This window comes from Melitaea cinxia, chromosome 14, assembly GCF_905220565.1.
Source record: "Melitaea cinxia chromosome 14, ilMelCinx1.1, whole genome shotgun sequence".
Classification (NCBI taxonomy): Eukaryota; Metazoa; Arthropoda; class Insecta; order Lepidoptera; family Nymphalidae; genus Melitaea; species Melitaea cinxia.
In genome coordinates this window covers 11561535-11576877 of record NC_059407.1, presented here as the reverse complement: position 1 = coordinate 11576877, position 15343 = coordinate 11561535, and the positions used below count along the sequence as shown (strand labels likewise).

Sequence of the window (15343 nt, the reverse complement as noted above, 5' to 3'; positions counted from 1 at the left end):
CATATTCAAAATGACTGCGTACAAGAGATTTATATAGGGTAAGAAGGATTTTTGGATCAGAACCCCAATATGTTTTTGCAAGAGACTTTAAAATATTAAGAGCCTTAAGAGCTCTATCAACTATGTGGTCTACATATTTGTTCCATGATAAGTTATTCATGAATATAACACCTAAAAATTTAACTTCATTTGTGATAAGAAGAGATATATTATTATAGTTTATTTTAATTCTTTCAGACCCTACTTTATTAAAAACTATGACTTTAGACTTTTCAAAGCTAATGTCCAATGCAAGATAATTAAAATAAGAATTTAATTTAACTAAAGCTTCGTTTAACTTAAGATTTAGGGTAGTTATATTATTACTAGAACAATAGACTACCAAATCATCAGCAAACTGTAAATTGTATATATGAGAGCCTAGAATTAAGTTTAATCTATGTATATAAAGTGTGAAAATCAATGGACTCAAAATGCTACCTTGACATGTACCTTTATGAGAAAGCCTTGGACCAATAAGTCTATTATTATACTTAACAAATACCTTCCTACTGTGCAAAAAATTAAAAATCCATTGTATAACTTTTACAGGTAAACCAATCGCAGCTAATTCCGTGGATAGAATATGATGGTTAACATTATTAAAGGCTCCAACTACATCAAAGAAAACTCCAGCGAGAGCTTGCTTTGATTGTATAGCATTATAAATATCAAGATGTAAGTGAGCAATGCTCTCCCTTGAAGACCTGCCTCTTCTAAAACCAAACTGATTAGAAGGTAAAATATGATTAGACTCTATGAAATGTTCCAATCTTTGTTTTAAAAGTTGTTCAAATATTTTTCCCATGCAAGAAGTCAATGCTATAGGTCTATATGAATCAAAGTTAAGCTTGTCCTTGTTGGGTTTTAAGATAGGTACTAAACAATCAACCTTCCAATCCATAGGAATAAGATTATGCTCCCAAAGAAGATTCAGGATATTTAATAAAATTAGTTTAGATTGAGAAGACAGGTGTTTAAGCATTTTATATGAAATGTAGTCAAGGCCAGGTGTAGAGTCTTTTCTGGATGAAATAGCAGAATTTAATTCGACAATGGTAAAAGATTTTATAATAAAATTTTGATTAGGAAGAATATGGCAGAAAGAATTAAGATTAAAGGCTGGCTCTACAGTATCTGGAGTATATTTTTTGAGAAAATCAAAGATCCAAGAATAGTCAGAGTTATTATGGGAAGGTGGAGAATAGCTTTTGTTAAATTTTCGCATATACGTCCAAATGACTGATATAGGAGTCGATCTGTTAAATTGTTCACAAAGTTTTATCCAACTGTTTCTTCTCTCATTTCTGATAATATATTTTTTGGTGGCTTGTAGTCTTTTAAAATTAATGTAATTAGCCTCAGTGGGATCAGATTTAAAAGTCAAATAAGCGTTTTTGCTATTTAATACGGCTTTGGTGCAATTGAAATTCCACCAAGGAAGAAGTTTTTTTATTTTATTTAAGTTAGAAGGAGAGCATGAAGATAAAGCTGTATTAACCAAAGAGTGCTTAGAAATAGAAGATGATTTCCACAGTGCTGAGTGTAAAATATCTGTAAATTTTGTGTAGTTATGAAGGGGGTCTTGTGTATCAAGAGAAAATTCAGTGAGCAATAGTTGGACATTTAAATTATAAATGTTCCAATCAACGTTGTTCAGGTTAGGGAAGCAGGGTAGTGAGCTACTATTGGGAATAGGAGTGGCATTGTAATGATTGTTATTAAGTAAAATTTTTGTGATTACAGGAAAGTGGTAGCTGCCTAAGGGATCGTCATGTACTGACCAGTCACACTCTAGAGCCAATGAAGGTGATACTATGGTTAAGTCAAGAGCATTCTGTCTCCATATGTGCGAACCAACAGTGGTCATACTTCCGTCATTAAGTATAACCAAATTATTGTTATTGATAGACTCTAAAATGTCTTTGCCTCGACAATTAGAAGTAGAACAGCCCCAGGCTGAGTTTAGGCCATTAAAATCTCCTGCTAGGAAGATTGGTTCTGGTAAACTTTTAATTAACCTGTCTAGTTTAGATTTAGAAAAAGCAGGATTGCAATTAGTTGGACTGTAAAAGCTTATGATAGTAAGTTCTTTGTTGCTAGAGTATTTTATACGAACAACAACATTTTGAATGGAGTCATCATAAAAAGTATCAATTTTAGAATAAGAAATAGAGCTATGTATTAATATGGCTACGCCATTGTGGGTGTTTCCTGAATCAAGACGAATTACATTGTAATGACGTATCTTAAATTTTTGACAAGGCTTTAACCAAGTCTCACAAATTAACGCAATGTGAATATTTTTGTCCAAAAGGAAATAATTAAAAATATGTTGATTGTGTAGAATACTCTGAGCATTCCATTGCACAATATTTAAAGTATCCATAAAGTACAAATTATTTATTAGTAACCTTTTTTAATGTATCTTGCAGGACATTTTTAATATTTTGGGAAGAGATAGGTATTTCATTATTTTTGTTTAGTGTTATAAGTTTTACTAAAGCTTCTGTAATAGATTTGAGTATTATTTCGGAATTTAAAAGAGATAAGAACTGATCAGTTTTGTTTAATGATGGAAAGTGAGAGCTGTTTAAAACATCAACAAAGCTTTTTTTCTGAAATTTATCTCTGTTAAGCTGGATTTTTTCTTTTTTAACAGGGCATGCAGGGGATATGGCAATGTGATTGCCAGAGCAGTGACAGCAACTGGCTGCAGTATAAGGAGTCTGACAATCTTTAAAATTGTGACCTTCGCCACAAATGCTGCATCTTTGTGAATTTTTACAGAATTTTGCAATATGACCATATCTTAAACACTTTAGACACTGCTTTACTGGCGGGATGTACTGCCGTACTTCGAACCGCCAGCTGTTGAGGTCCACACTATCTGGTAAATTGGGACAGGAAAAGGTTATAGAAATTGTTTTTGTGGGGATTAATTTTATTTCTCCATTTTCTCTTACACGTCGCATAAATCTACGTATAGATATAATATTTTTCGTGCTAGTTAGAGCTGAATATATTTCTTTATTGGATAATTCTATAGGCACATGAGAAATTACCCCAGTGACCTCTGTAGCGGCAGCCGGAAGGGAAGCTTTAAGTTTGTACCCATCAAGATATTTTTTGTTGCCTAAGACCGCGTTAGCAAAAGCAGGTCTATCAAAGATAACTCCAACTTTACTTTTATTAATGCGTTTTAGTTGTTTCACGCCTTTATTATATTTTTTTATGCTATTAGCGAGTGTCATCATGTCTCTTGTTCCGATTGGCTTGTCAGCCTCTGTACTCTCCAGGAATACAATATAGTCAAAATTACCCCCGTTCTCAGGGTAGTGCCGCACGTAATCGGCTACCCGAAACGGGGCATACCTTTCGGCGTCTGTTAGCTCAACAGATTTTATGGACTCGGAGTCGGAGCTCAACGAGTCGTCCTCAGCGTTATCTTCCTCCTTCTTTTTCCTTTTCTTACTTCTCCCCATCTCTTGATTAATTTATAAGTATTTATTTATAAAAAACTCCAGTGAATGAATTATAAAATAAATAAAATATTTTTGAAAAAAAAAAGACCGCCTTTTCACTTCAAAGTTCCCGCGCTTTTTGCAGCGTCGATCGTGTGTTTGACTGTGATTGGTTGCCTAGTTGGATTAATTTTTTTAATTCTATTTGTCTTAATTTACTCTGTGGTCCATTGCAATTTACTACTTTCAAAGTTATTTATTGACTTAAATTATTAATGACTTGTCTACCGGGAAGTTGAATTCAACCCCAGATTATTTTTCTACGCATATCATATGTCACGATCTTACAAGTTTTGTACTCTGTAGTCTCCCGCGGGGTTGAATTCACACCACAAATATTGTTTCTGCAAGTCCGCAGTTTACCGCGGGTTTGAATTCAACCCCAGATGACTAACTCGTTTTGAAACCTTGTATGACAAAAATGGAGCTAAAAATAGTTTACAGCCATATTTTAATACATTTAGTACAAAATTAGACACCAATTGGAAAAAACATTCATTCGCTCTTTATAGAAATTTAGTAAGATTCAACCAGTCAAAGTGTCCCCATACCCGCCAATTCTGCCGATCTGCACTGTTATGCTCAATGTTTGGATTGAGTTTTCTTATTTGCTTTATAAGAAAATTATATACATACTATATACCGATGCAAAGTGCATTTTGTGTAATTTATGAATATTTATAATATTGTTTGTCTAGGATACGTAAAATATGTATAGTTTGCTTTCAAAAAAATATCCTACTTTCTTTCTCTCTTTGGATATTGTCAGAGTCGATCAAATCATATATTATTTTATCAATTTAACTGCATTATTTTCATAAATGTTACATCATTATTTGCTAAAATCATTAACATTTCTTATACTACTTCTAGGTAACAACTTCAGACAAAGTATGCCATGTCTGTTGGTTGCGAATCAAAAGAGAGGTCCTACGTATGAATCGTGTTGAAGAATTAAGAGTGGAAGGAGCCATACAACATGGAGACGATAATGCCTCACATAGTAACCTACCTAATGAGCCTACTGTTGCAGAGTATATCTCTATACCTGAAGCAGGTATATCTTTGGAAGACCACCAATCTCATGGAAATCCACATGACCAAGATATTGTCAGGGCATCAGGTACTCAGAATATAGAGTCTGGAACTATGGTATTACCAGATTACAGGAGAGCGGCCAATACTGGTAACCATTGCCTCTTTCCTGACTGCAATAATATTGGTACTTTGCACAGTGTTTCAGACAAATTAAGATCTGTAATATTAAGTAACCATAAATATTATGTTCCAAAACTAGCCCGAATCTGTAGCATTCATTTATTTAGAAATTCATGGGATAGTCTGTACGAATCAGAGAATAGCATTAACATATTTAATGTTGAGCATGTTCAACACATATTTTCATTTGTAAATGCATTTAATCCTACACTAGACTTTGAAAATTTACAAGAAATGGATGACCAGATATTTGAATATTGGGTGGGGCTATCTAAAGAAAACTTTTATTTAATATTAGAGGAAGTACCAAGAATTTCAGAAATTAAAAGCGGGTGGCTAGGTCTTGTGACTTTGCTTTTAAAACTGAGAACAGGAGAGTCTGATGAAAGGATAGCCACTTTAGTGCAAAAGCCACGTCGTAGTTTAGAGGTATTAATGGACAAAGTTCGGGAAGTACTTGTGCATGATTATGTACCAAGACATCTAGGTATTAATTATATTTCTAGGGAACAATTACTAGGCCATAATCTGGTTATACCAAAGGGCATATATGGCAATAGTAATAATGTCATAGTGATCTGTGATGGTACCTATATTTACACTAACAAGAGTAGTAATTACATGTTTCAAAAAGATAGTTACTCTCTTCATAAATACAGAAACTTATTAAAGATATTTTTAATTGTAACTTGTGATGGCTATATTGTTGACTGCTTTGGCCCATACAAAGCTACAACATCAGACGCTGAAATTACGCTGTCTTCATTATTTAGAAATGAGTGATGAGTATGCCAATGAAATATTAAATATAATAATTGAAAAAATGAGGTTAGAAAACAATGTAGCAAATATGGTAGAAGTAGAAAACATGAACCGCAGATCAGCCAACTTCCGGAGTCTCACAGCTGACCGAAACAATGTTATATTATTTCCCCGTCTTGAATATAGAGATCTCATATTATTCGCCATGGGAACCTACCAAATTCGTCAAGCTCGCTCCTATTATGGGGAGCACATACGTTTTCATGGCGGGTATAGAATTGAAGTCTGTAGCGAAAGAATTGATACCTCTGTATATAACTTAAGGGGAACTGGAGAAACGACTTTAATAAGAGGAAAAATAAAATTGCGACACGTTTCCAGGAAACAATATTATGTTTATATACTAATCGAAAACAATAATTGTAGCAGATCGACTATAGTGGAATATTGTTGCAATTGTTTAGTTGGTCGGCGTACTGTAGGTTGTTGCGCACACGTAATGACAGTCGTGTGGTACCTAGAATGGGCCAGGCACGAAACAAACATAATATCTGCACCAGCAGACTTTCTCGACGAGATAGTCGTAAGAGACCTATATGATGAAGAATAAAATGTAATCTTAAAATGTTGTTTTATTTTTACTAATAAGTACCTATATATACATGATAACCATAATAATTATTTTAACCAGAGAAAAACTTCGATTAAAATAGTTCGTATTGTAAGTAAAGAAAGAAAGAAAGAAAGAAACATGTTTATTCGGAGCATCACTCAAAAACGCAGACAGTTTTTACACAAAAAAAGACACACTTAAATAGACATAATAATAATTAATCAATAACTACATATAGAAAAAAGAAATTTACATGACCAGTAATATAGACTACAAAAAACTATAACATCAAAAAAAAAAAAAAAAAGTAAAAAAAAATGTACATAAAAAATTCCAAAGAAGTTATGAAAAAAAAAAAGACGAATAAACAAGAAATGTGAAAATGTGTGATTATATGACCAAATAATACCGCCTGCGGCTAAGTGCTGTGCCCCAAAAAGGTATATCACTCAGCTTGGTGTTGGCTTTCATAAAAAACAAAAACCAACGCTGATTTTCAGTGATACCCCTGTTTTGACTAGCGCGACAAGTATCATTCCTTTCTTCTAGCAATATAATTATATACGCATACATACACCACACACACATACATACACATACACACACACATAAACATATAATACACATACACACATATACATATCCGTACATGTATATAACAAATATTATAAATAAACATGTAAAATGGAGCAAAATAAATAAATAAGTAACAACAGAGAAGATATATTTTGCATAAATAAATAAATAAATAAATAGTAGTGAAATTATGTGATGTTACGTCGTCGGGTGCACGGAATGCAGGAGTACTTAACTATCTATCTCTGACACACATTTTTACATATTTACAAAGAAGACTAATAAGACTATTAATTTGTAATGTAACCTATGTAAGTCTGCAATTGCTATGGGTACCTACTTGTTTTATTAGATGTGTATCTTTTGTTCAACCATGATAATGAAACTAAAAACGTTATTCATACAGTACCTATATCGTTTACTTTTTATTTTTCAATTTTTATAGTCGATCTACAATAATTAGTGACAGATACCTAACCTCAAATTATAAAGTAAAAACGTTAATATCTTTTTTTTGTGGCTTTCTAATAAAAAAAATATTTCTGATTAAGCTTCTGCTATGTTATTCGTATCGCTTTAGCATTTTTTTATTTCAAGACGCCGCAAATGGATATCAGGTAAAACGTTGTATAGAAAGCTGCCATTGTTCTTTAGACGTTTGGTGCAATTGGCAATACCGACTTAATGTCATTTGTAACATTTTTGTCTTTTTGTATATTTTGATTTTTCAAATAACATTACCAAACTTTACATAATGTTTTATTAAAAATTAAGTCATTTATTTCCACTGATGAATTATGTTTTTAATAAAAACAAATAGGACTTTATTTCATACTTCCCGCATGATTGATTTATTTTACGTGTAATAAAACTCAATATTTTGTTGTTTGTTCTAAAGGTCAATTTTTAAATTAAACATTTGTTTAAAAAAAAAAAACAATAAAATGGTACTATTACTGTTATGTGCCTACATAGTAAATCATAAAAAATAGTTTTAAAATATTTAAATAGGGATAAATGATAAAAGTTTAAACATGTTATATACCTCTTAAGGGTTACCTATTATAACTAAGGTAATTTGTTTTTAGGTTTTTTTTTTGTTCAATAATTTTCGTATAATAATTACCCAATTTGTTCAGTATCATATATTTTTTTTGGCATAAAATAGTGAGCATCATATACTATAGTCTACATACAGCATAAGTCCACTAAATTCAAAATAAAAAGTATTCAAATCGAATCAAATAATAAATAAAAGGAAAATCTTTTTTATAACGTGAGCGACTCCAATCAATATCACATAATGGCCTTCATGTCACTAGACTGATTAGTATTTTAGAAATATAAAATTTGGAAACTATCCAATTTTTATTCTTGAGCACATCCAAAGTTCAGTTATGAAATGATCTTCATTGGTAGCATAACTACTTCATAGTGAAACTCATTGTAAAAAGTATTGAAGGGACTTATATTGAAAATTACACTTATTTTTTATAAATTGATTTCCAGATGCCGGAACACACTGTTACATCAGAAATATATGAAGAGTTTAATTACAAAACAGATACAAAACCGAGCAAAGCTGGAAGTAAGAATACTATTTTTAAAAACTACTTTATTCTATGTACCAAATACATTAAATTATAATAATAATATAATATAGAATTTGATAGTAAAAATAGCCACATATAAAATCTTAAAATTTTGTTTCATTACATAGTTAATTTGGTCAATGCATTTTTAATAAAAACATTTTTCTTTAATTTCAGATGTCATATCCGAGTTTCCCTTTTTATTACCCAAAGAAAGCAGTAACTGTAAGTTTGACAAAGATGATGATTTGGATATAGAAAGGCCACAGAAAGAAGTTATCAAAATAGGTAAGTGTATTTCTCTTGTATTTAATTTTGTAATCCTACCTAACACTCACTGTTTTCTGATTTAAGAGAGGCATTAAGATAAATGTTGGAATGGGTGGCTATTATTCGTATTGAAATATGTTTTCCTCCATAATTTCTCCTTCTTCATCTAATTTTCTAGAAAGCAATTTTTGTATGAAACTAAAGAAGACAATATGTACGATTTTATTTTTGTGTACCCACACATTAGGAATTCTAAACATTTTTGAATATCATATCAAATATTGACCGCTCCAGCGGGATTCGAACCCGCTGGAGCGGTCAATATTTGATATGATATTCAAAAATGTAAAGAAGACAAAACTAAAGAAGAGACATTGGAAAATTTAGTTCCTAATTTCACAGTAATAAAACAAACTTAATTCTTATAAACAATTATGAATCACTTTTGTACTAAATCTCTCACCATATATTAGTATAATTATGTGGTTCTTCAAGGAATTCGTTATCTATATCAAATATCTAAAGCTTTTTCATTATTTACAACAAAGCTAAGTTGGGTAAGGAGATGGGTAACGACTAGCTTCTATCAATTTTAATTAAAATTACTTTGGTACATATTAGTGTTCCTGTATATGATTGCTGTAAAGATAAAAAAAAATTGAAATTTCGCAGATAACATTGTTTCAACGCATGTTTATGCATAATTTTGTTAGTGACATAACTTGCTATATATTTAAGTAAAATCTTTATATTATATACAAATATTCATTCATCATTTTGTTTCTAAATGCGGAAAACCGAGCCCACAACAAAACAAAACAAACATATAAATCATTCGTTTGAGATTCATGAGACACAGTTGGGTACCCCGTAAAATTGTAATGGACTGTCAATGTTTAAATCCCGAAAAATGTCTCTACCAAAAATTTAATTTAATATTAAATCAATGCCTGGATCGAACTCGCGACCGCCGTTGTTAATCGATCTTTCGTCACCATTTTGCTAGAATAGTTATAAAAACTAAGAAGTTTAGGTATGCAGTACCTTTAGGTTGATCAAAGGAACTATTTCTACTTTTTATGTTTTCAAAATTAATTAACTATTTCGTAATTTATCTTTACGATTGGCGTAGTTATCAGTGATTGTAATTTCTGCTTAAGCTTTGGGGTTCGATTCCAATGTATTAAGACTATAAAATTAACATTTTTTTTTTAATTATCACAGAACACAGTTCAAAAACTAAGATATCATTGGTTGGGCTGCAAGTGTGGCGTGGGGCATTCTTGCTCGGAGATCTGTTAATACACCTGGGTCATACTGGAGCCCTATCAGGGAAGACTGTAATGGAACTCGGCGCAGGCACTGGTATATCGAGTTTCGTAGCTGCCATATATGCTAAGAAAATTATTTGTACAGGTGTGTACTATTTATTGAAGCAAAACTTCTTTACGTACGCTTAACTTGGGGATTAAGCTGGTGAATGCGTGACGAGAACGTTACAAAAAGTGTGGTCGGGCGAGGCGAACGGAAGTTGAGTAATCTGTAAGTTAGATGGATAAAGAAGCTTTACTTATGTCGTGTGGTCTAGAGCACACTTGTTTTTTTTTATATTGTGTATATTTTTATCGTATTTCCTTTCGTGGTTATGTCAAATGTATTAAATACACAAAAATAATAAGTAGGAATGATTCTCACTTTATGCACATAGCTAATTTTTTATTTAAAAAAAAAAAACGGAATTTTTTCTCTTTTTGGTACATATTATTTTGATATAGTTTCCTAGATTCGATATTTAACTTTATTTAAGCTATTTTTTTGTGGTTTGGTAATTTATAACAATTATGTAGATTTGAATAGATTAAATGCTTATAATAATAATTTATATTTCTCATGTAGATAGTTTGTGCGTGTATCGTGTTTCTGCATATAAACTTAGTCTGTCCAAGTCAATATCCATGAATTATAATTAATTTCAAAAGGTCTTAAGTTATAATGTAATAAAAATAATGTCTAAAATATTTATTTTATTTCAGATATAGATGTAGGAGGTATCTTAGAACTTATTAAATTAAATGCAAAATATAATTCAAAGCTGATAAAATCACAATTTAAAGTGATGCCGCTAGACTTTACCAATATAGATTGGGATCGAGCTTTGCTGGATGAAATAAAAAGGACTGATATCATAATAGCAGCTGACGGTATGTTTTTAATTTCATTTGAACAAAAGGAAAACTAAGTATGCAGGTTTTCTTTGCATTATCTGCAAAAGATTGAACAATCTATTGCTTTACCTTCAGCCTGTAATATCCCACTGCTGGGCATAGGCCTTTTTCCCCATAAGGATTAGAGCTTAATCCACCACGCTGCTTCAATGCGAGTTGGCAGATATATTTCCGACTATGAGTAACAATCACTATCAGGTGTTCATAATAACAACCGGGACTGATGGCTTAACGTACTCTCTGAGGCACAGTGGGGAGACTCACAAGGACTGCACAAACCCCCAGACAAAGGCAAATTTCTGTATGGCCAATACAAATGTTTATCATGTGCGGGGATCGAACTCGCAACCTCCAGCGCAACAACCACAAACTAGTGCTGTGACCGTTGCGCCAACTCGGCGTCTATTATTGCTTGTAATGAATGTAAATATATACTTGTTCTTGTGGCATTACTAACAGTTTAGTTGTGTCTATACTTTATGCTAATTATGTAAATAAATGTATTTGTTCATAAATTAAAATTTAAATCATTGTTATATTCTTGGAAATATAGGTACTTATTGATGGTAAAAATCCAAAATTAACAAAGGCTATAAAATATCCGTGTTAAAAACCATAGAACAATCCTATTTTAAAATAGAATTGCTAAAATTAAACCAGACACATACATTTTATAATCAACTCCAATACCAAATTTAACTGTATCTATTTTGTTTCAAACATTTACGGTAACCTCGTCCTTTAACTCTGATGAAATATTAAACAACTGAAGTTTGGTCATATAGAAGGAGTAAGAAACATAACAAATCTTATTTAAAAATGAGTGTACTTTAGACCACACGACTGAAGTAAAACTTCTGCACAATAGGCCTCCACTGTGTCTTAGATATACGAGACGTAACTGGCGATGAGAGAAAGAGAAAGAAAATGTGTGCTCACACGTCTCTCTCTCTCTCTCTCTCTCTGTTGCTCCGTTCGCATCGCCCGATCACACTTTTCGTGACGCTTTCGACACGCATTCACCAGCTTATCCCCCAAGTCAAGCTTACGTAAAGCCGTTTTACTTCAAAAATAAAATTAAATCTTCTAGTGATCTACGACGACGATGTGACAGCGGCATTCATATCTACCGTACAGAAGTTACTCAAAACGAAGCCACCGAAGACGTTATATATGGTGTTAGAAAAGCGTTACGTTTTCACCATAGAACACATGGACTCAGTCGCGCCTTGCTATGAAACATTCCTAACATTATTGGACAAGTTGAAGACAGATTTGACGCTGGAACAACTACCTCTCGACTTTCCCAAATATTTCACTTACGATCGTGTCAAAGATTTAGTTTTGTGGAAGATAACATCGAAACAAAAAAGTTGATAATAATTACTGTGATATTATAATTTTTCTAAGCAAGGCTGTCGTTTTATTTTATCAATAGTGTTAGAATAGAAGTTTTATAATCAACTGATTCCTAGATTATTTAAAAAATTAAAGAACGTCGGCAATATTTTGAAGAGGAGGCCTTGTTATGAAATAAAAATTAATTCATTACACATCATACCTTTTATTTATATTTGTTTTTTTTTTTATGTTTGAAACGTAGTTTATTTATTTGGCAAACTGGCTATATGTGTAAAAAAAATATTTCATTTCATTACTGTTTACGCTACAAATATGTTTTGATCAACGGTCTGCGGTCTGTGGAGTGCGGGGGGGGGGGGGGAGCCCGGCGACACAGGTGGCAGCCACGGCGAGACCACTCCCAATCTGACACCGCGGCGACAGTATATAAGTGTATAATCTATGCCGCGGCGAGGAACAACATATATATAATCTACGGATCTTATTGACAATGGAATAAAACGATGTGTTGCTCTGTAAACAAAGCAACACATCGTTTTATTCCATTGTCAATAAGATCCGTACATTATAAAACGACATTTAACGTTTATTATTCACAGTGTCAATTTCTTTATGAATCTTTTTTTAATAATCTAAACAAATTAAATAAGGTTTAGTCTTAACCGCAATATTATCTTTTTCCCAATCCATCAATTTATAAATCTCTTCATTTTCATTGACAGCACTGCTTTACGGCCAGTACGTAACATTCAAATCAAAGAAAAGTTTATCTATTTCTTTACATATATATAATTACTCTTCTTCCAATTTATCACCACGGCGAGGAGCAACAGTCTCAGCACTCGGCAGACCTCAGACCGTCGATCGAAACATTGTAGCGTAAACAATTACCTACATTTCATTTTATTACCTACCAACTTTGATAAGTATGAATTGAACAGAATGCAATTAAATATTAATATCTTTCGACCTAAATGTAAGATCTTTTAAATTAATATAACATATAATTATGAAAAAAGGCCCCTAAAATTGAGCCCTGAGCAACGACCGTTTTTAACGCGGACTCAGAAAACTTGTTCCGGTTAAAGAGATGTTAACTTCGATAATTAAGATATTCAGGAAAATTAGGTCAATCATATTGTTATCTAGAGTTTATAGCAACGATTGGTTATAGAAAGATAGATTTTAAACCACTATAGAGCTATTGAGAGTTCACTCCCAGGTTGTTATCTAACAAAGTGCGACTCCGTTTCTAAACTGATGCAGATACTTCAATTCAACTAGTGCTCGTGCAAAATTTATGTAAAATTTTGTGGTAACAGAAAAATAAAATATCTAGCAATTTTTTGACGAAATTTGAAATCAAATCTTGCGTTTTTCTCCGTTTAGCTTTTTAATGATTGTTACTTGATATACATAAAAATAAAAGATTGTAGAGTATTGTGTTTTTAATAAAATATAATCTTAATATTCCGTAATGAAATAAATAAAACTTTAACAAAACTATTTTATAATTTCGACGTACCAATAAATAAATAAATAGTCAACAATATTTGCCAATAACTTATTAATATTGTTAATAAGCTCATCAGTTCTCATCCTTATTCCTATATGCTTGAAGACGTTTAAATATTATTTTTGGGTGGGCCAAAGCTCATTATATTTAGTTAAAAAAGTTTTTCTTAACTCAGAATTCCTGGCTTGTTGGTCTTTTTCTTTACTCAGAGTCTCAATGCTCTGCCCGACGCATAGATCGCCAGTGAAGTGAATGATTACGACTTGTGTGTTGAATGAAACGTTCTTATCCGGGTTTTGTTTTGTATAACTAATCTGCGGCCCGAAATCCATGGTAAAGGCTAGAGATAAATCCTCTAAAAACAATGGATATTTGTTATGAAATACGAAATGGAAGATAAAATTAAAGAGGAACAAGATTTAATCGAGTATTACTATATTATTGTTAAACGAAGTTTAAACCTTAAATTAAACATTTTGGTACATTTAATCTGCTTAATAACCTCCCTATTGAAAAACAATTACTGAAATTGTCTAACAAATAATTGTACCGTCGAAGCGGCAAAATGTTTACTAACCCGTGTTCTCTTGGTTCTCTGAACCTTGAAGTGATGAATCTCCTGTACATTCTGGTACGCAACGTCCGTCTTTGAGAATTCCACGCATAGTAGTCAGTTTACTAATAGCCTTCTCATTCACTTTACTCATCTGCTCACTTTTGTGTTTATCTATATTTCTTAAAAACTTTTTCATCTAAAACATAATATTACATTTCTTTTTAAATATCTAACGATTCTAAATTAATTCACGACGGAGAAATATAATTACAGTCTCAGATTAATAAACAAAAATTACAGTCTCCGCTTTAATACTAACAGTTTTCGACATTTTCTTAGGTGGATCTTGGTATGACATTTTAGGCTCGCCAGGGTTACTGCCAGTTACATACAATGTATTTTTAGGGATATCAATGTCTGAATGTACAGAAGGTTGAGATTCCAGAGTTTCCTTCTGCCGATTAGGTGTAGTAGACGATTTACTATTGGTTGGCAGATAAGTTGACTTGGCTGCGTCTTCTGCTGACTTTTTTTGTGTTCGTTTTTTATTATGTCTCTTTCTACGAACAGGTGATTCATCGTTGGAGAGACTTTCTTCGGAAGTAGAAGGAAATACTTCGTTAAGACTGAGTACTTCCACATTGCATTCGTCTATATTAGCCGTGTTTTGTGTTCCTGGCACTTGGCAGAGCTGATCGGTGGAGTGAATACTGATAAATGATTTCTGACCGCCACATAGATTTGATTCATCAGATGACCCAGACAATTTCTTTGTCACCGTCACTAAAATAATAATGCGATGTTACGTAATGGTTTTGGTGGAATTAAAAATATTATTGTAAAAGATATTTAGTGTATCCTCGAACACAAGATACAGGCTTACCAGCATAAGAACTACTTTCGGTTCGATCACAATTTGATTCCCCTAAAATTAAAATATTCGGTGACGATATGTTATGATAAGTTTATAAAATTCTTTGTTATAAGTTTACCTGTACATTCATCGTCTGCGGTTTTTTGTGTTTCTATTTTACTTTTATTAGGTATTTTGAGAACATTCTTCGAATGTGACATTTTTTAACAATAAATT

At 32.2% G+C, this 15343-nt stretch overlaps 2 protein-coding genes across 2 annotated transcripts; one reads left to right on the top strand and one right to left on the bottom strand.

The window, feature by feature from the left end:
• Positions 1–8126: 8126 nt before the first annotated feature.
• Positions 8127–12232, top strand: LOC123660007 (methyltransferase-like protein 22). The gene is made up of 5 exons (XM_045595149.1): positions 8127–8320; positions 8502–8612; positions 9819–10010; positions 10628–10795; positions 11910–12232. The coding sequence occupies exons 1-5, from the start codon at positions 8242–8244 to the stop codon at positions 12194–12196; spliced, it is 837 nt and encodes a 278-aa protein (XP_045451105.1). The 5' UTR covers positions 8127–8241; the 3' UTR covers positions 12197–12232.
• A 1514-nt stretch (positions 12233–13746) lies between these two features.
• LOC123659406 lies at positions 13747–15327 on the bottom strand. The gene is made up of 4 exons (XM_045594622.1): positions 15246–15327; positions 14573–15036; positions 14275–14449; positions 13747–14052 (listed from the first exon to the last, which is right to left on the bottom strand). Exons 1-4 carry the CDS (start codon positions 15325–15327, stop codon positions 13814–13816), a joined length of 960 nt encoding a protein of 319 aa, XP_045450578.1. The 3' UTR covers positions 13747–13813.
• Between the last annotated feature and the right edge of the window lie 16 nt (positions 15328–15343).